The following is a 20413-nucleotide window of genomic DNA, read 5'->3' as shown; positions in this document are numbered from 1 at the left end:
GCATGGCCAGAGAAGCGCTGCGTCGGTGCGCGCCCGGGATCCGAACCCAGGCCGCCAGTAGCAGAGCGCGCGCACTTAACCGCTAAGCCATGGGGCCAGACCCTAGAAGTGGACTTTAGATATTTAGTAGTCTTTGGGTATCATGGGCCAGAATACCTCTAACTAATGACATTTTGCGTCTCTTTCTTGTCCCGAAAGGGTAGATGACAGAATTCTTCACTCATTAATCCATTGTACACAACTTTGTACTGGCCGATTGGTAAAGTTCTGGTTCCAACGCCTCTGTATACTTTGACTCTGAAACAAAGAGGCAATGAAGTGGGAGCTGTTTAAGGAGTTAATGGAGGTGAAAGCCCTTTATATAAGGTATTTGTAGGGTCATCATCACTGTCAGAAGCGGACTGATCCAGAGACATTGTAGAAACACTGAACATCCTTCATGTGCTGGTGCCAGAGCACTGCATTTATTTTTCCTGGATGGGCTTAAATTGCTCATTCGGGAGTTGATCTAAGAGACCTGTTGAGTGTTCCTAGCTATTTTCATGCATGTTCTGGTCTCACCCAGGCATACATACTAGGAAGTCAGGAGATGGGGACTCTAGTTCTAGTTCCTTTAGTTAGTAATTTGTGACCTTGAGCAAGTCTTTGATTTTATCCATTCATTTACTCATTAAGAATTTCTTGAGGAAATGTATGTGATAAGTATTAGCTGGCTTGAGGAGACATATAATCTCGTATCCAGGTAATATCTCACAATAAATGTTCAAAATATATATATATATATAATTTTTTTTTTTAATATGGTATGTGTTTTTTTTTCCCCCAAAGCCCCAGTAGATAGTTGTATGTCATAGCTGCACATCCTTCTAGTTGCTGTATGTGGGATGCGGCCTCAGCATGGATGGAGAAGCGGTGCGTCGGTGCGCAACTGAGACCGAACCTGGGTCGCCAGTAGCGGAGCGCGCGCACTTAACCGCTAAGCCACGAGGCCGGCCCCTCAAAATATATTTATTGAAAGAAACTTTTTGGATGATACTTTTTGGACTCCTCTATAAGGTAGAGGACTTGACTGTAATTTCTAAAGGCATTCTACCTCTAAAATTGAGTCTGGACAACCTGTGTTGAAAAGTACATTTGCTTTTTCCAAGTTAGTGTAGAACAATGACCTTCTATGTCTATGTGTGTTGGCTCCAAAAAAAAGTAGTTTGTTCATGTCTTGGGGTCTTTTCCATTTTGTGGTGCTTTCTACAATGCAAGGGCAGATTGGTTATCTGTGACTCCTTTCCTGAGCAGAATTGAATTGAGCTAAATCAGGTTTTTGAGTCATCAATCACAGTCCTCTGCAATCCCAGACCTTATTACCTGGTGAGGTGTGTATCTACTTGCCCCAGGCAAGTAGCAGGGTAGAGGATGTGTGGCCCATGGAGTCATTCTTTCCCTCTGAATAGCACTAGGATTATAATTTAGGCAGGAAGAAAATTAGCATTCATTGACCACTTATTGTATGCTGGGCATTGTGATAGACACTTTCACATGGATTAATCCATTTCAGGCTTATTTTATAGGCAAAACTCAAGAGGCTCAGAGAGGTGAAATCTTGGTGTCTTGGTCAAATTTGCCCCACTGACCACACTCTTTCCTCTAAACCACATGTAGATCTTAAATTCCTTTATAGGCCAGGAGACATTTAGAGGGAAGACAGAGGATCCAGCCTGATTTTAAATTTATAAAGAATATTATGGTTGGTTTTGCTGCTGGACATTTTTGCCAGTGGCTCAGCTGGGCATTAAAATTCTTCTGACAGCTGATCAGATTATTTCCAGATGAGTTCTCTAGAACTGTATAGTATACAGAGGTCAGGAAAAGCACCAGCAGGCAGCAAAATGGGGTTTGTGCTTTGGAGAAAGAGAAACAAAAGGAGTGGCAAGGTTCTCTTAGGATCAGGCGTGCGTTTCTAGGAGGGATGAGGGGACACTGCTGAGAAGTGGGAAGCAACCTCTGTGTCTGAAATAAAGGAACATGGGGACTGAGAGAATGAAATGAAAAAAAAAAGAAAAGAAAGAAAGGCACAGTGTGTCATCATAATCATAGCGAGGCCTGAGCTAGTGGAGACACTGGCTTATTTCCTATTCAGGCAGCTCAGCTGTTAAGTCTAGGTATAAAGCAGGGTCGTATTGAAAGCCTGATGGTGCCTCTCAGCTCAGCAACCCAAACAAGAAACCAGCAAACTCAAGGATCCATCTCCAAAGAGTTTCCAGATACATTAGCTGCATGATGCCCACTAAAATCCAAGGGAGGAACAATTGCATCTTTCTGCAGCTCTTTGAAAATGTGTGCCTCCACTCGTGGGCTTGCAGAGAGCTGCACTGTCCTCATGTCAGGCTTCCCACCCCAATGGGCTCACCTCCCTTTGCTCTGTCTTGAGGGGAACCGTGTGCCATTCAGACACAGGGCCTACCGGCAGTGGGGAAAGACCCTTAAGTTCTGAAAGGGGTTACTTGCTTTGGAAATCACCATCAGTGGGGTGATATTTTAAAATATGTTCAGAAATTCTTTGAAAATCTTCCCTTAGTCTGGGCTGGATTCAGTGACTCTCTTCTAAGAATTAGAATAAAACAGAAGTGATGGTGTGTGACTTCTAAAACTAGGTCATAAAAGGGTTCCTCTTAGCTCTCTCTTCGATCACTTGCTCTGGGGGAAGCCAGCTGCCATGTTAATAAAGCAGCCTTCTGGAGAGGTCCCCATGGCGAGGAACTCCTACCAACAGCCATGTGAGAGAGTCATCTTGGAAAAGGGGACTGTAGCCCCATTCAGTCCTTCAATGATGCAGCCCTAACTGACATCTTGACTGTGACCTTAAGAGAGACCCCAAGTCAGAACCACCCAGATAAGCCCCTCACAAATTGCTTACCCACAGAAATTGTGGGACAAAAGATGTTGTTTTAAGCCATTAACTTTTGGGGTAATTTGTTACACAGTGATAGATAACTAATACAATTGAGTATTATCTTCTTTGAGACTTTAAAATGTATTTTCTCCACTCTATTCTGGATTCGCTGATCATCATAATTTCATGACCTCTAGCCCCTGCTGCATCCTCTGTGCTGCCTGGCATTCCTTCTCCGGTCTCTAATCAGTTCTGGCTCCTGTTCTCCACTGGGGCTATGACTACCATCCTCCACTCTCCTCATTTGTCTGACCGCAAACCCCATCTTTCCTTATTCGGCAGATCATCTGACTCCTGCACCTACACACTTGCCAGTCAGGTGACCTGAAGCAGGTTATTTATGCTCTGTGTCTCAGTGTCTCCATATGTAAATGGAGATTAATAATGATTATAACCATCTCATTGGGGTATTGTAAGCTTTAAATGAGATAAACTCATGGAACAATGCACATATGAACTCAAATAAATGATAGCTGCTATTATTATGGAGAAGTAGTATTGCATAATAGGTAAGGGTATGGTCTTGGGAGCTCGATGACCTAGGTTTAAATCCCAGCTACATGATTTATTAGTCATGTAACACCGGGCAAGTTACTTCATCTCTTTGTTTTTAGTTTTACCATCACTAAAATGGAAAGGATGATAGTGATACTAAAATAACTTCTGAGTGCCATTATGAGAATTAAATGACTACCTGTGTAAAGTGCTGATACCTATTAGCTCTACAAAAGTGTTGAACTATTGCTGTTATTATTTTATTATTTCAGTGATAAATGATAAACCTCCAGGCTAAACACCGCACCACCAATGCTTTACATACATATTCTTTCCTCCTCTCCTTCAGTTACAAGGGTATAGATGGCCAATCTCCCCTTTAGCTCTGAACCCCATCACCTCAGGGCCACTCTAGGACTTATTTCATCAGTTATCTCCTCTCTATGCCTGTCTCCTTTTCTACCATAAACATATAAACAAGCTCAAGTCTCTCCCACCTTGAAGAAAAAATCCCTCAAATTACAGCTTTCTTCGGTTACTCATATCCCTTCTCCTCGTCACAGCCAAACCTCTGACAGAGTAGTCTCTACTTGCCATCTTTACTTCTTCACTTCTTCTCCCTCCTCAACCCATTGAAATATGGCTTTTCCCTTCATTATTCTTCCAAAACAGCTTTGACCAGTGATGCCAATGATGTGTGTCTTGATAAACTGAATGAACACTTCCAAGTCCTTACCTTCCTTGGCCTCTCAGTTGAACTTGGCACTGCCCCTCACTCCATCCTTCTGAAGCACACTCTTCCCTTGGCTTCCACAGTACTCTCTGGTTTTGCTCCTACCTCTCAGCGTCTCCTTTGCAGGCTGCTTTTCCTCTGCTCAACCATTAAATATTCGAGAGTATCAGGATCCGGGTGTAGGCCCTCCTTTTCCTCACTCTACACAGTCTCCCTTGGTAATCCCATCTACCGCAAAGGCTTTAATTGTCATCTCTATGCAGATGCCTTCCAAATCTAAATGTGTAGCCAGGACTTGCTCCTGAGCTTCCCCCTCATATACTCACTGTCCTGCTAGACACGTTCAGACAGATATTTCAAGGGAACTTTGAAATCAACATGTCCAAATCCACACTCAATACTGTCTTCACCAAAACTGCATTCCCCGTGTACTTGAATATAGCCTAGAACCTGAGTGTGGGCCAGGTTTAGCTAGCCTTGGTTCCTATATGACTAACAGACTTGGGTGGGTCTCCTTGTCTCTGAACTTTTCCTCTCACATTCTCTGGATACATCTTATCTAACCTAATCATAGAAATCCAATAAACTCCATGCAAGGACCCCTACTGGGAAGTTTTCTGAGCTTACAATATGAAGTCATATTTGGCTTGCTTTAGAAATAAGTGACAAGTTATCTGAGTTGACAACTACACCAGAATTATCCATCAATTGCGTTATTAAACTTGATTTTTCTTGGCTTGAAATAGAAAGATGGCATCAAAAAAAATCAAAAAAACACTTTCCAATTAAATATAAGAACTCTATAAAATTCTGAGAATAAAGCTATAGTTTAGGGAAAATAGAAGATATCATTGAATGTCAAGATAATTTAATAACCACATAAGATGATGTGTTGGAAATCTACCCAAACACAATTTTCATCCTCAAGTTAAAATGAAAAGTGCTTTTTCTTGTGATCATGTCTAGATTTTTAATTTGGCATGTATTTTCTTAATCTAGATTTGGGAAAAGACAAATTATAGAGGCTTTAGAAACTGTTCAATTACATGAAACAATTCTGGTCAGATTGCTTTCTAAAGTATGGAATCTAAGTCTAAAAGGAGTCATATGAAACTTATAATTCATTGGAAGTTCTTTCTTGGCTTTATAGTGATAACACGTTCCTAATCATCTATCCAGATCGAGATTCTCTAGGGACAAAGAAAAAGGCTCTGGTCACTCATTGAGTCTGTTTTTGTGTGCAATTTACAGGCATAAGATGTTTGCCAATATCTCAATTAACAATAAAAACATAATATCATTAAATATTTTCTTATCTATCAGTTAGCATACTACTAGTTAAGAGTACTGGCTTTGGAGACAGTGGATCTTGGTTCTAATCCTTATTTAGTTTCCTTACGGGATAATACAGACCTCATAAGACTAATATATGAAATCACAGAGCACTTCCTCAAGTAAGAGCTCAATAAATTAAAATTACTATTATTATAATTATGCTCATAGAAGTTGTATGAAGGTAGACAGATCAAGTATTTTACAGTCCAATTAGAGGTGAAGAAATCAAATCTTATAGAGTTTTAAGTGTCATGTCAATGCCTTGTGTTCATGCAAAGTATTACGTTAGTGGTTAATAAGAAAAAAGAAAACAAACAATTTAATCCCTATTTTTGAGCAGTTTTTAATTAAGTTGGGGAAGAAGACATTGTGGGAGAATGATAATCATGGATATGACATATGACATTATGGGTGAAGTTAGTCAGGGAAGACATCTTTGTGGAAGTGAGCCTTGAGCTCAGTTTGCCTGAGATGTAGGATTATGGATTGTGATAGAAGAAAGAGGCAGAAGGCATAATATGGAGAAATCACAGAGGTGGGGTTAACCTCAATAGCTGAACAATATTCATTTTCATGTCTAATGGCAGTACAAAAAATTATTACTCTCTCAGTATTCATCACATTATTCCTCACCAAAGCCTCTTGTTTTGATCTATTAATTGAAAGGTTTGGTTAAACAGAGTGGGAGATGCTTAAATTTAAAGAATCAAGGCTAGTTCTGTCACTCAGTTGGGTGGATCATCCATCTTTCAAAAGGGTTAGAGAAAGGCCTGTTCTCATTCCACACTTCTTTGCCCCATCCCCAACATGTAGAACCTTCACCAGCCACCTCCCATCTTGTGTTGCTACATAAGAAAAAAGTTTTATATTCAGATGCTTGGTCAAAAAATGCCATCACTATAGTATGACCAAGCTCAGGAATGTGAGTAGAGATGAAGTTGTGGTCAAGTTGTGAACCAGATAAGATTTACCATTATATTTTTTTCCATAACATTTATTTTCTCCGTAGCCTGAATTTCATCATGCCCAATCCATCTTCATCAATATTTATTGAGCACCTACTATGTGTGAGGCTCAGAGGAGTCAAAGATACATGCTCTGTATCTTTAAAGTCTAACAAAGTCCAGCTAAGAGATAAGACTTGAGGGAGGTACATTCTTTAGAATATCTAGAAGCAGACCCAAGGGTAAGCTAATCTTTCTTTTTTATCTTTAGAACCAGTATTTGCCTTTCTAGTGCCATTCCAAAGGGATATTCAAATTCTAAGATGAATAGCAACTGCTGTGTCTACTACATCTATCAATAAACTAACTCTAGCAGTACTTGAATGTTCATCTTCTAAAAGTGCTTATCTGAGAGCCAGCCACACAGAAATAAAATGATCTATATCATCTATCAGTTTGGAAATAAATCTGCTGTAATAAAATACCTGGCATAAGAAATGGAGCCTTTCTTTTATCCTTATATTTTCATTTATTTCAAGTAAATTTCCTAATTTCCCTTGACATTTACCTTGTGCCATTTCAACTTTATTCCAGAACATAGACACAGACTTGACCAAAAATGCAACAATCCTATTTTTTCAAATAATTGCATTTTGATAGAATTCTGAAATGGTAAAGATTTTTAATAACACATCAGTTTTTTTTCTTTGCTACCTGATGTCTGTGCTAAAAGGTTTATTTTTTTTATGTTTATTACATGTGAGTTTAATTACATAAAATGGAAGAAAAAGGATAAAAGGCACTAAATTAAGCTAGCTACGAAAATTGTTATAACAATAACATACTTAATAACTACTTAAGTAGTTAAGTAGTAAACTTACCAGACAACACTTCTTTCTACTTTGATGATTTTTAGGGGGATTTTCACGAGTGATCACCAATATTTTATTCATATACTTCTTTTTATAACAACCTAGCATCATATTCCTTTTTAATTATCACATTAGAATAGTAAATACATATAAAAATTTCCCTCAAATGATGTCATAAGTCCTGTACACCAAAAACAGTACTTTTGCTCCAAATAATTTACAACTTGAAAAACAAACTCTGTTATTATACAAGAGCCTGAAAAATCCTATGTGTATTATAGTTCCTCAATTTGGGGAGAAAAAGGTTCCAGAGTGGTTGAAATTCAAGAAATCTTGGTCAAAGAGTTACTAAAAACCTAAAATACAACTGATTTTCCTGTGCTCTTTTCAACCTGCCAATTTCATTTCCTTTTCTCGATGGTCTCTGCAGGTTCACTTGGATCTTTGTGAGCCATGGTTTGCTTTTATTACACCCCTGTGAGCGAGGACAATGAATGTACACATTTTGCTGAACATACGTGTTGCTTTTTCTGCCCTCTGTGCTGGGATCAAGATTATTTTTTCATTGGGAAGTCAGACAGTGTAACTGAGTCCCATTGGCACAGGCACACATAAGTTCCTATTGGCATACAACTGGGAAGAGATATGGAGAGGAAGAAAAGGAGAGTAAAAAAAGAGCATGAGAGGAGGTGAAGTCAGAGAAAAAAAGGCAGAATTGGAGGAAAATGAATCAGAGATGATCCTTCCAACTCAGCAAGGCAAGTAAATGTAGTATAAGTATTGTCTTTCTGTACTTATATGGGATTTACAAGATGAACAAACAAAATGACAGAGAAAGGCAGTAGACCAGAATTCTCTGTAAATGTTTAGGCAACTGAGGTAATTATTTGGTTACTCTATCTTGAATAAAGAAATAATTAACTTCCATTTATTCATAGTTCATCCGAATGCCAAAGTTCCAAAATGGTCCCTCTGCCCCAAAATTGAATAATAACAACTCAGGTTTACAATAGAGATCTTGAAGCTGTGAACATTTAAAAATGACTTCTGAATCATCATAACATTTTAAGTAGTTAACTCATTTGTTAATAAGATGCACTATTAAATGCTTTTGGTATTAAGGTTACTTGAGCATATTCTAATTCTTTAGGAAATATATTTGTTCTAGTTCACAATCAACGTACACTTAAAAGCTAACTTGGAATCTAAGGCAAGTATTAACCCAAGTATATTCCATCGAAGACTAGTACCAGATACTCTGAAAAAATTAGTAACGCTTCTTTTTCCAGTCAGTTCTGCCTACATAACACTTTGGGAATTGTTGCTTGAGATATTCAATTTGTGTGTGATATAAAACAGCCAGTAAATTTTAGTTAAGAGAATATTACACTGATAAAACTAACATCTCATTCCTTACCCTACATATTCTGGATAAATTAGTGTTTTTATATGTAATTTGGTAGCATTGATATGGACACTTCTTATCACTTAAAATAAAGGTTCTGAAGGATTTAAAGAGTGTTTGCTTACTGCGTTTCATGATATTCAATTTTTTTTATTCAAAGTATTTTGCATTGCATTTAAAAACATTGCATATATTGTGTTGCATTGATGGTTTCACTGTATTGCATGCAACACAGAAAAAGCATTTAAAGACTAGTTAATTCTCAATCTTTCTGATTTTTTTTCTTTTTTTCTTTTTGGGCTCAGATAGACCTTATGGTACTTGGACAAAACTACTTAGCACATTTGTCATATTCTATGGCAGGCCTTGATTGGGAAGGGAGACTATGTTGCTCTGATGTAGACAAGCAATGATAAATAATTAATTGCTAAAATTATTGAGGAAAAAAGAAATGAGTAAAGCACGGCACTCTGTGTACCTAGTTTAACTACAATTCCTATTAATGGAATTTTGAGAAGTGTTCTATAGGGGAAAAAGTCTGGATGGTTAGTAGGAGAGAAAACCCTCTGAGAGAGGTTGGGAATGACCTGTTTGTAGTTTAAAAAAAAAAAAAAGAGAGAGAGACTCCCGGAAGGAACAAAAATCAGATGATGACTCAGAAAAAATAAGACCAAGTTCTGTCTGGCAAAATTGTTGATTGATAGGTCGGTGTGTGGCTCTGGCCAGAATAGAAAAGAGAGGTTGTTACCCCGCTGAGTTTGGTCAAGGGCTTCTGAGTAGTTCCAGAGTAGGAAATAAAGAACCCAGCTGTGCCCACTCCTTGCCCAAGCATTCCCCCCAAGAAAGGCCAATCAGGGAAGCCACAGCTCGAATGGAAAGAATTTCCCCCTGTAGCTTTCCTGAGCTAGGGGAAGGGCACTCAAATAATAAAGAAGCTGGAGACCTGGGGTGAGAAGAGCCCCCATTTAATGTCTCCGTCAATGAGATCACGTTGCTATATATCACGTGCCGTTAATTAATCTTAATCTAACTATGCCAACAGCAAGTGCAAGATTTGATGGGTTAGGCTTGATTCAAACCAAGAGGGCAGTTGGTAGTCTTACTTAGGACCTTTCTTGGTCATAAGAATTGACAATGGAGTTTTCATAGATAGATTTTGGAAAATAAATAGTCTCCCAATAAAAATTCCTAACATAGTTTCATTTTGGGAGGTGGGGACTAAAAGAGTACTATAATATGCATATTTTGAATTCTAATTTGATTTTACTCTTTTGATATCGCCTCTATGACAAGTCAAACACAGGGGCAGCTCCCTGGACTTACGTCTCTTCCAATCAGGTCCTCCTGGTTTTCCACAATTCCCCAGGGGGCGATACCTATGGTACATATCTTTCCCCGAGACTTAGATGCGTGGTCCTTCAAGGCATCTCCAACATGACGAATAACACCTAAGAGGAAAAACAACTATTACTCTTGTCTTTTAAAGCAATTACTTTCCATTCTTCTAAAGGAAATTGTGATAACTGTTTCTCCCAAGGTTAAATGCATTGAATATGAAATTTTGACAAATTTCTACACAAACTACATGTGTTCAGGAGAGAACATAAATTTGTGGCTTTAATGATAGATACATTAGCAGGACTTGTATATGAACTCTAGCAATGCATTTCTTATTCTAATTCATGTAAAAAAAAGCATCCAATGTCTATAAAAAAAATAAATACAAATCTTTAAACTTAGAGAATCTTTTTATTGTATTATAAGCATAATGATGTGTTAGTATGACTAAGAACCAATAGCATGACTGTATCCTATAAAAAGCACCATATATAATATGATATTAAATCTGCACCACAGTTTGCATATGAGTTAGGGTCATTCAAATAGAGTAGTTACTTAGCCCAGATTCTGTTAACCTTTATTTCATTTTCCTATTTATGGACACATAATGTGGACAGTCTACTTATAAAGAAAATGTTGGCATATTCTGTGGAATATTTATGTTAAAAAATTATATAATACACCTTTTTATCTTCATCATTCTAATTGTTTTCCTCTTCTGTCATGATGGCCTTCCCCATCAAAATGGCCTTTCTCACCACAGTTAAAAGTGAGAAAATTCAGTTTACAAGATGGTAGGTAACCTACCTCTTATCTTTCTATAATCCATTTAAAGAAGATGCAATTTCTAATTTTTTAACCTCTCTCTCAAATGATTATTTTTATAGAAGATACAAAATATATTCTCTAAGAAAAGATGTTTCCACTTATCGAAATTCCACCCATTCCTCAAGGAAAAATTCACACCTAGTGCCATCTCCTAAATGAAAACTGAGTTGCATTTGATTTTTTTTCTCCATTTGAACAGGATTGCAGTTTGCATATCTTGAACAGCTCAGTATGTCACCTAACGTATTCTGCTGTGATTCATAATCACGTATGAGGATGTCTCCTCTCATAGTAAAACTCCTTGAGGGGACGGCTGGAGGGTCAGTCTTACTCATCTCCATGTGCCTCAGGGGTTAGCACAGAGGACAGGCTCAGAAACTGTGCACTGAACTAAGCACACAAAACACACCAGGCAATGTAATGATGGGAGAGGACATAACGTGTGTAAACAATTCCATTCTGAAATATTCATAAGATCAAATAGAAAGAGCCTCCTTTAAAAATAATGAAATAACAAAACAGTGTAAATAGCCACTAATCCATGTTGAGCTACACTGGGAGTGTTGAGAAGAATATCAATTTTAGTTAGTAGCTTATCTAGGGATCTTCTAAGTGAGACTCCTGGTAAAACAAAAACAAAACAAAACAAAAACAAATACAAGAGTAAAGCTGTGAATATTAGTGTTAAATTTTTTCCTATTAATATGCAAAACTCTGGGGCCAGTCCTGGACAAGAAGTTTTTTTTTTTTTCCAATTATTTTATTGAAATCATAAAGGTTTGTAACATTGTGTAATTTTGGGTGTACATTGTTATTTATCAATTTCTGTATAGACCGCACGGTGATAAGAAGTTTAACTTCATGGTATGCCCCACCATCTGTCACAATTCTACCACCATCTCTTACATAACCTGAGTGTGCCGCCATTAGAACCTCACTTTGCTGTAAATTCTTTTGTAAATTTGTGCTCTAAATTATTTTTTTGATATTGAATGCATTTCATAAAAGGAAAAAAACGACAATGTTCCAAGTTACCAGAAACAGAAGATAGTTAAGAATTTCTTTTGAACCTTTAGAAACCTTTGAGTTGGTCTCTAAGCGAGGTGCAGATTACCTCAGGAAAGCAAAAGACAATAACCTGCGCGTCTGGTATTTCTGCTGTAAGCGTCTTTGTTGTGGGCATCTTTGCTGAAAACATTTTTGCTGCATAACTAATTGGCTGTAAGGCAATTTTGCCGTAAAAGATAAAATGATTGATAGAACTAGTTATTTCTTATTTCTATTGACTTGATAGAAAATACAGTGATAAAACTTACTGGAAGTGTGAAATAAGAGTGTGATGCCAGAATGCATACTATGCTAGAAAATGATAACATATCAGTTTGCAAATCCTAGTCACCCCTCCCACACGTCAAAACCAAAAGTTTACTAAGCGACGGGGAACATAAAAGAGGCTAGTAATTTACAACAGTCTTCGAGAGTGTTAATTATCCGGTTCTATAGCTAATTTAGATACAGCAGCTTGTTCTCTAATGTTGTCTTCACCAAATTTATCATGCAATATTAGAAGTTGAGGCAAAAGAAGAGTCAAACCCCGTCCCCCCTCAAACCCCGTCCCCCTGCCCCCTCACCAGCAAAGAAATGGTTACGTGATTCCTGAGGAGTGTAAGTTTCTTGAAAATGGTGATTTTTTGCTATTTTATAGTGGAGAATCTGATGTTATGGACAGCAATAACAAAATGGAATAACACATGTCAGGACTTCTAAATTGGAGCTGGGAGGCCATTAAGGAAGTGAGGCTTATGTATATACACCAGGTCTCTGCCCAGCTGGAATGTAACTTTTTGAGCTGTGTCTCACTGTTGTTCTCTTGATCTTCCTTTAAGAAAAGAAAAAAATGCTTACCCCTATAGAAAAATGCTTACTCCTGTAGATAAAAACTTTTTTGCCTTAGAGATGGCCTTAGCAACTAACCACGCATAGCCAAGGAATAAGAGTTGTTGCTAGGACCAATCACGTGTTTTGCAAAACAACCTGTGTGATTTATTTCTTTGTGTCTTTATAAATCCTTGCCTTCTTCGTTTTCTCCGGAGCACATTTTGGGTTTCTGCCTATATCTGTGTCTCCGAATTGCAAATCTGATTGCCCAAATAAATATCTGTTGTTTAAATTGCAGTGATTTTTCCTTGGTTGACAATATGGACAGAATTTTGGTATTTGGCACAGAATGTGGCTTAGATGATTTGGTGAAATACAAGGCCTGGGCATGTGATAGAATATTTATATGTAGTGCAGACATGTACTACAGGTTTCATTATATCCTTTTTAATGTCGCTCTTTTATTTTTCGTTATTTTATCTTTTACGGAAAAATTGCCTTACGGCCAATTAGTTATGCAAGGAAAATGTTTGCAGCAAAAATGCTTGTGGCAAAGATGTCTGTGGCAAAAATGCTTACAGCGAAAGTACCTAGAACCATAATCTCAGGCGTCTGATGCCTGCTAAGCTGTGAGTGAAAGTTGGCGCCTCAAGCCTGAACAGTCGTTGAAAGAAAATTGCTCTGTAGATATTTGACTACTACAAAACAAACAGTGAAGAGCTGACTGAGCAGGTCACTCTAAGATCATGTCAGTTTACAGACTGAGTCAGGATTTAATGTAACAATGATGAGCTTGGGCAGTCTGCAGAGTTCATTGCTGAAATGTTCCTACGGAGTTGCATGCTGAATGTTCAGAAATTCTGGGTATTAAGGAGACTTCTGAGTGCAGGTCTTGCTCAGACATCATCCATATTACAAACAAAAGAATAAACAACATTGAGATAACCTTTTATTTAAAAATAACTAGTTGGTCTAGGGTTATGTTTAGAATGTCCCACTAACTGCAAATGTATCCACGTGTGCAGACTTTGAGCCTTATAACAAGTTTGAATTAACGCACAGAAGCATTACCTAATGCACTTCCAATCGACACTTCTGACTCAGGCTGGGGAAATATGTCAAAACAACTTACAGGCATCCCTTCCGTTATCTGTTGTACATTAATGATGCTCTGCCGATAAGCACTTAACTATAAGTAGGTTTGTAAGAACTGATTTGACAGCCTACCTATATCACAATGTAGAAATTCACTTGGCAGGTAGAAAAAACTATTTGGAAATCAGAGTGGGGTGTGTCTTCTATTGGTGCAGAGATAGATTTAATGAAATATTTTTAATAATAAACACATAATATTCCGGACTTCACTGTCACAATTTGTGTCCCAGATGGAAAGAACATTTTATAAAAATTAAAGCTATTAGCATCAAACTTAAAATCACTTAAAGAACAGAGGCAGAGCTTCCAATTTAGAGCAAAAGTTATTCCTTACATTAAAATATTGTATGCTTATTTGGCAACTTGAGGTATTGAAATACCCTGTGAAATTCCATTAGTCATGTTTACAAATTCTGTATGGTCAAGTATTAAATATCCCAACCTGTTTCTTATGTGTAAGTAATTCTTCTTGGTTGAGAAGTAACAGTGCAGTTATCACTTAGGTAAAGGAGGGAGAGAGAATCAGTAAGAGGAGAAATAACCCGTGAGTGTGGACACACGTGGGTAGGGAATGAGGTGGGGGAATATAAACATATTCAATATTAGGAGAAAATTATCTTAGTTACAACATTCTCATGGCTTTATGTTGTCTTTCTCTGTCCCACTTCCAATTACCTGTGTTAACCCCTCCAGTGAATATCCACGCTCCGGTTGTCATGGCTGCTTTGATGAGACCTTTCCCAAAGACTTGTTTGAGTTTTGGCTGGAGTTCAAAATTTTGCAGGCCCCCGTGGACAGAGATGAGAAGCTTGGGAAGCTCCAACTGCCATTCCTTGGTCATCAGGTGTAGGAGGAGATCAGGTTTTGTATCAAAAGATACTCGCACATACTAGAAGAAGAATGGCTATCGATTAGAGAGACAGGGCAGGGCTGGCTGTGGCTGCTCATCTTTAGTGATTGCAATGATATGTGTAGTTAGCTAAAGAAATCGTCTCACAAGAAATCATATTTTTTGAAATGGGCAAATCAATTGCTTTACCAAAAGAGCCTTCATCAAAGGGATTCAGCATTTTAAAAAGTTTTCTTGAAATTGTGAATTACTACAAACTTTAAAATTATTTAATTTTCTAAAATGCAGCGTAAGCACAACTTTTCCTGGAATGAATTCTTTGCTCAGAAGAAATCATGTTTATATTTTATCAACCTTAACATTTGTGCAACAGTTCAAATGTTTCTATTACATTCAATATAAGTAATCCCTTTATACCAACTGGACCTAGATATAACTGTTTCTGTGACCTTATTATTTTAAGAGGTTTTGAAAAATTATATAGTTATACATAATGTAATGAGAATTTTAAAATAAGGTAACAGTCGATTATATTTATTTAAATCTATAATAACTACACACCAAGTGTTTATCTTTTAAAGAAAAGTGACAAAAGGCATGCCAATTATTCTTGTAGAATAGTTGAAAAAAATTAAAATGCATAGCAGATATCAAGGTATTACCAGATGCAACTGGAAATAAAGTTATAATAAGTATATGAAAATGAAATACTATAAATACATACAATGATAAACATCTATATAAATTGTATACATAGATACTCCTTTAGGTCTCAGTTTAACTATATAAAGATTTCATCTCTAGCTGGAAACAACTGAAATACTGGGCAAATATATTTGAAAGCCTTTTGAAATGCATTGCTGAGCTGGCATGAAAAGGGATTATTCAGATTCCTAAGCAAAATGGAAGCTGGATCCTCAAGAGGTAAGGAAGTACCAAAGCAGGCTTTGGCCCTGAGAGTTTCTCCTAAACCCTGGAAGACCTTGGAGCTTCTGCTTTAATGGCTTTATGCAGTATGGGAGAGTCTAATGGGAGACCCCACATAAAGTCGGGATACTTCAAAAGGCTCTGCTCTCGGGTGTAAGGAAGAAAAAATAAATAAGTCTGATGTACAGAAGAAGAGAGCAGGGAAACTTGCCTGCCTCAACCTTGATTCTGAGTGGATGGGGAAAAAAAAAATTCTCCTCTGATTATTTACAAACAAAAGTGAGCCCTCACACAGGTTTTGGTCCACGCTCACACTATTAATGTGGTTTGAGAAACAGCAGAGTATTTAATGTAAAATGGTTCTAGTGGGGTAATGGCTCCAGATAACTGGCAGAAGCAAATGCAAATCCTCTGTGGAGGAATGTCTTCAATCCAGGTCTCAAAGAATTCCCAGGGGAAAGTAAACATTTCATAGGAAAAAAACAAAATCACAAATTACACAAGGAAATAAAGCAGCATGAATGAGAACCAAAAGAAACAACAGATAGCAGAATAAGATCCTCCAAGATACTGAAATGCTCAGAGAATATAAAATAGCTATATTTAATATGTTAAAAAACATAAATGAGAAGACTGAATATATGAGTAAGGAACAAGAGACTATAAGGAATGACCACAGACATTTGTAAAAAAAATCAAAAATAGAACTTGTAGAAATTAAAATGTAACAATTTAAATGAAAAATACAATGGACAAACTACAGATCAGACAAGCTAACAATAGATCCAGAAAAATAAACCAGATGCAGCCTAGAAAGACAAAGGAATTGAAAACATAAAAGAAAAATTGAGTACCTTGGAGGAGAGAATCAGAATTCTAGATAGAAATAAAAGAGATAACAGGGAAGAGGCAATACTTGAAGAGATATTGGCTGGGAATTTCTCAAAATTATGGAAAGATACTATCTCAGATCCAGGAAGCTCAAGCAATCCCAAGCAGGATAAATAAAAAGAAACTCCACCCATAGATAGCTCATAAGGAACACCAAAGGGAGGGGGAAAAAAAACCTTCAAAAGCAGCTAGAAAAAAAGACAGATTACCTACAAAGAAACAGTCATTAGACTGAAGGCTACTCCTCAACAGCAACAATGGATGCTAGAAGCCAGTGTCTTCAAGGTGCAGAGAGAAATTATCTGTTTAACATTCTTTATGCAGCTAAAATATCTTTCCAAAATGAGAGCAAATTACAGATATTTTCAGACTACCAAAACTGTGAATTTACCTCTAGCAGACTTCACTGAAGGAAATTTTAAAATATATATAGCAGGCAGAAGTTACATGTTCCCAAATGGATGATCTGGGATGCAAGAAAGAATGATAAACAAAGATATTAGCAAATATATGGTAAATCTAAAAAAGCATTAGTTATAAAATATAAAATGATAATGTCTGATTTAGGGTAGACAGGGCTAGAACTAAAGCACTGGATAATATAGCATATAAACTGGGTGGTAGGAATCAGAGTTAAAGCATTCTAAAGTCTATGTGTTGTGTGGGAGAGAAGAGAAAGGTTTTGATTAATTTTGGAATTTGTTAAGTATTAACATTGAAGTAGCATTACCACAAAAAGAAAAGACCTGCATGTAATCATACAAACATATGCTTTTGGATGTATAAATAAATAACATTATCCAGGAGATGACAATTTATTGCCATATTTTTGGATCTGGGAGACCTCGTTGTAAAAACTTCAAAAATTATATGTCAATTCTTTTGTGTTAAAGTATATTTTAAATATATTTAACTGAATTGTGAGGTGTAAACACACAAAATACGAAAGTAGCTTGACAAAATAAAGTGCATCAAGAAATACCAAAGAGCTAGTTTCCTAAACACATATACCAGAAATCCAGAGAATCGTTAGAAATCTAATAAGCTCGTTCCATATTGATTTGATCTACTTAGCAAAAATCAATTCCAGAACGGAAAGGGTAAAAGTTGGCAATTTTAGCTAAGTACATTGTATCAACAGAATTTAACTGGAGCTTACAAGATGAGAAATGGTATATTTTGTGCACAAACTCTCACTCAGAGGGCAAGAACTTTCAGATGTCTATCAACAGAAAATTTCAACAACGTGCACCTTTGTGCCATGCAAGGAGCCTTGGGGCTGGAGAGAGGGTATTGCAGTAGTGAAAGCAAACACAAGAGTTTCTTAAATAAAAGCTTCTTTATTGTTATATATGTTATCTCACTGAGTGACTGCTTATAAGAAAAGTATCTAGTTAATGAATGGTACAGGATGAAAGAATAAAATGTTTTCTGTGCCTGTACACTGAATCTAGGCTACTTGAGTAGTTAAAATTTGGTGGCTCTGCTGGATTGAATTTATAGCATTTTGGCTAATTCCATAAAGGGATATTTAGTGAAATAAACTAGAACTGGGATTCACCAGGCTTCCAAATTACACAAACCAAGAACGCTTAGTGTGAGAGGTGGTAAGAAATTGCTTTTTAAGTTACTGTTCTCTTATTCACCAACTTTAATGTATCAGTCTTTTATTCCTTAAAAAAAAAAAACCAATGAAATAAGGACTCATATTCTTCTAAGGTGAGATATAAATTATACTTTTTAAAATATAGAAAAACATCTAAAGTATAAAGATAGTTCTAAAATTATGTGCCCCTCCCAAGCCTAGATAACAGTTCCTAACATGTCTGAAGGATTGTAAAGATGTATTCCCATGATTAGAGAAGGCACACGTGAGAACGGTATAATGTTTTAGAAAATAGGAAAAGTAACTGTAATTGTGGCCTTTGGAACTTCAAGTTGCCTAAAAGCATCCCCACCTGTACATTTCATTTAGTCAGGTAATAATGTGAGATTTGGAGCTAGAGTTAGTATCTGGGAACGGATATGCATACATCATTAACTCGCATGGTGTGAAGAGAGATCACAATCCATACTCAATCACTACAGAGATTGTGTAATAATTTTAACAAGATTAACCTCGCTAAATAACATACTATGGAGTTCAATTATTCATACTAATTGCTAGTAATAATCTCAATGCATTTTTAGGAATAAGCTTCCTTGGTAAATAATTTGCTTTGAGGCTTCTAAAGTTACATATACAACTTGCCAGTAAGGAATCAATTTATCGATCATGTGAGTAGTTCACTAGAAAATGACCAACAAATCTATTGAATATGTATGTTGAAATTCTTTTTGAATTAGCCTAATCTTTTTCCTAGTTAGGAAACTAAGAAAAGCTTGTTCATGATCACAGAACACTTGTTACTCAGCTATTAAGTGCTCCAGTGAGGGAATGAATGAATGACCTTAGATCACCTTGTCCCCAGCTCCCTGTCTTACAGATGAAGAAATGGAGGCACTCAGTGTCTGGCCTGTGGAAGGTCACATTGTTTGTAGACTCTCTTCACATGTTTCTCTCGGTTCTCATTTTCTTAACTCTACTGAGGAAAAAAACCACAAAAACCAAAACCAAAACCCCTGGGTATTTACTGTGTTGCAGGCCCATACATGCTGTGTGCTTTATATGCATCATTTCATGGATTCCTCCCAATACCGAGGAGGTTGGTAGCATCCACATCGTACTGATGGGGACAGAAGGGATCCATCAGGTTCTCAAGTTCAGCTGCTAGTAAGTGGTGATGGCAGGATTCAACCCCAGGTCTCGATCTGAGTCCAGAGTCCTTGCTCTTGACTTCAGAAATATAAATGCCTCTCTCTCCTTCCTTCTCCTTTTCCTTCACCTACAACCAAACAGTCTCCGAGTCCTTAAGATCCACTTCTCAAAATGGTGCTCTCAACTGGGCCCTTCTCTCTATTCCTTCAGTTGCCATTTTAAAAATAAGTTCTCCTTACTAGGATGTCAGTTTAGACTGTGGCAACAGTCCCAATGGCTTCTCTAACCCCATGCTCTCAACGAGACACCAAATGGCAGACTTCCTTCTCCAATTCCTTTTTGATCATATTGTCTCTCAACTCAAATTGTCATGTCATATGTAAACTCCTATTCTGCCTGTCAGGGTCCCCCACAATTTGGCCTTACCCTACCTATTTAGAGGCATTTCCCACTTCTCTCTGTATTTGGGCTAAGGCTGTTCCCCAAGTCCTAGAAAACTCAGTCCATCCCCTTTCATCTACATAAATCATTCTTATCTTTCAAAGGTTTTATTGACTTGTTCTGAGAATGCAAGCTCATGTTGATGCAATATAACTCTCAATCAAACCCAGTCTGGTATTTTTTTTCTGGTTGTTTGGTTAGTTTTATCGCTCCATGTTGCAAGATCTTTGAGGGGAGGGACCATGTTTGATCTGATCTGACTATGATTTTTGATAAGCATTTCGGTACTGGCTATGATGTAGTTTCAATCTTACAAATAAAAGGGAGCTTAGAAATATTTTAGCAATCATGGGAACTAGAAATTATCTAATTCAACTCTCCTGCTTTACAGATGAGGACACAGAGACCCAGGGAAGGTGAGTGACTGGGACCTCAGAGCTAATTATCTAATAAGTAACCACTCATCTAATTCATTATTAAAGCTACTGTTACAGTGGAAACTCTAGGTTGAGCTGTGCTTCTCAAACTTTAAGGTGCATAACTCACCCAGGGGACTGCAAAAATGCAGGCTCTGATTCAATAGGCCTGGGGTGGGACTTGAGGCTTTGCATTT

At 37.2% G+C, this 20413-nt stretch overlaps 1 protein-coding gene across 19 annotated transcripts in view; it reads right to left on the bottom strand.

Moving 5' to 3' along the window:
• Window positions 1-20413, bottom strand: part of TRPM3 (transient receptor potential cation channel subfamily M member 3) — a 791340-nt gene that overhangs the window by 232261 nt on the left and 538666 nt on the right. For all 19 annotated transcript variants that reach the window (XM_058565673.1, XM_058565675.1, XM_058565677.1 and 16 more), the window contains exons 4-5: window positions 14609-14822; window positions 10055-10179 (exon numbers count right to left, since the gene is read on the bottom strand). In XM_058565673.1, coding sequence (XP_058421656.1) covers window positions 10055-10179; window positions 14609-14822 — 339 coding nt within the window. The remainder of the gene's footprint in view (window positions 1-10054; window positions 10180-14608; window positions 14823-20413) is intronic.

This window comes from Diceros bicornis, chromosome 22 (genome assembly GCF_020826845.1).
Source record: "Diceros bicornis minor isolate mBicDic1 chromosome 22, mDicBic1.mat.cur, whole genome shotgun sequence".
Lineage (NCBI taxonomy): Eukaryota > Metazoa > Chordata > Mammalia > Perissodactyla > Rhinocerotidae > Diceros > Diceros bicornis.
Note: the sequence above shows the minus strand (reverse complement) of the source record. Positions and strands in the feature narration are given on the sequence as shown.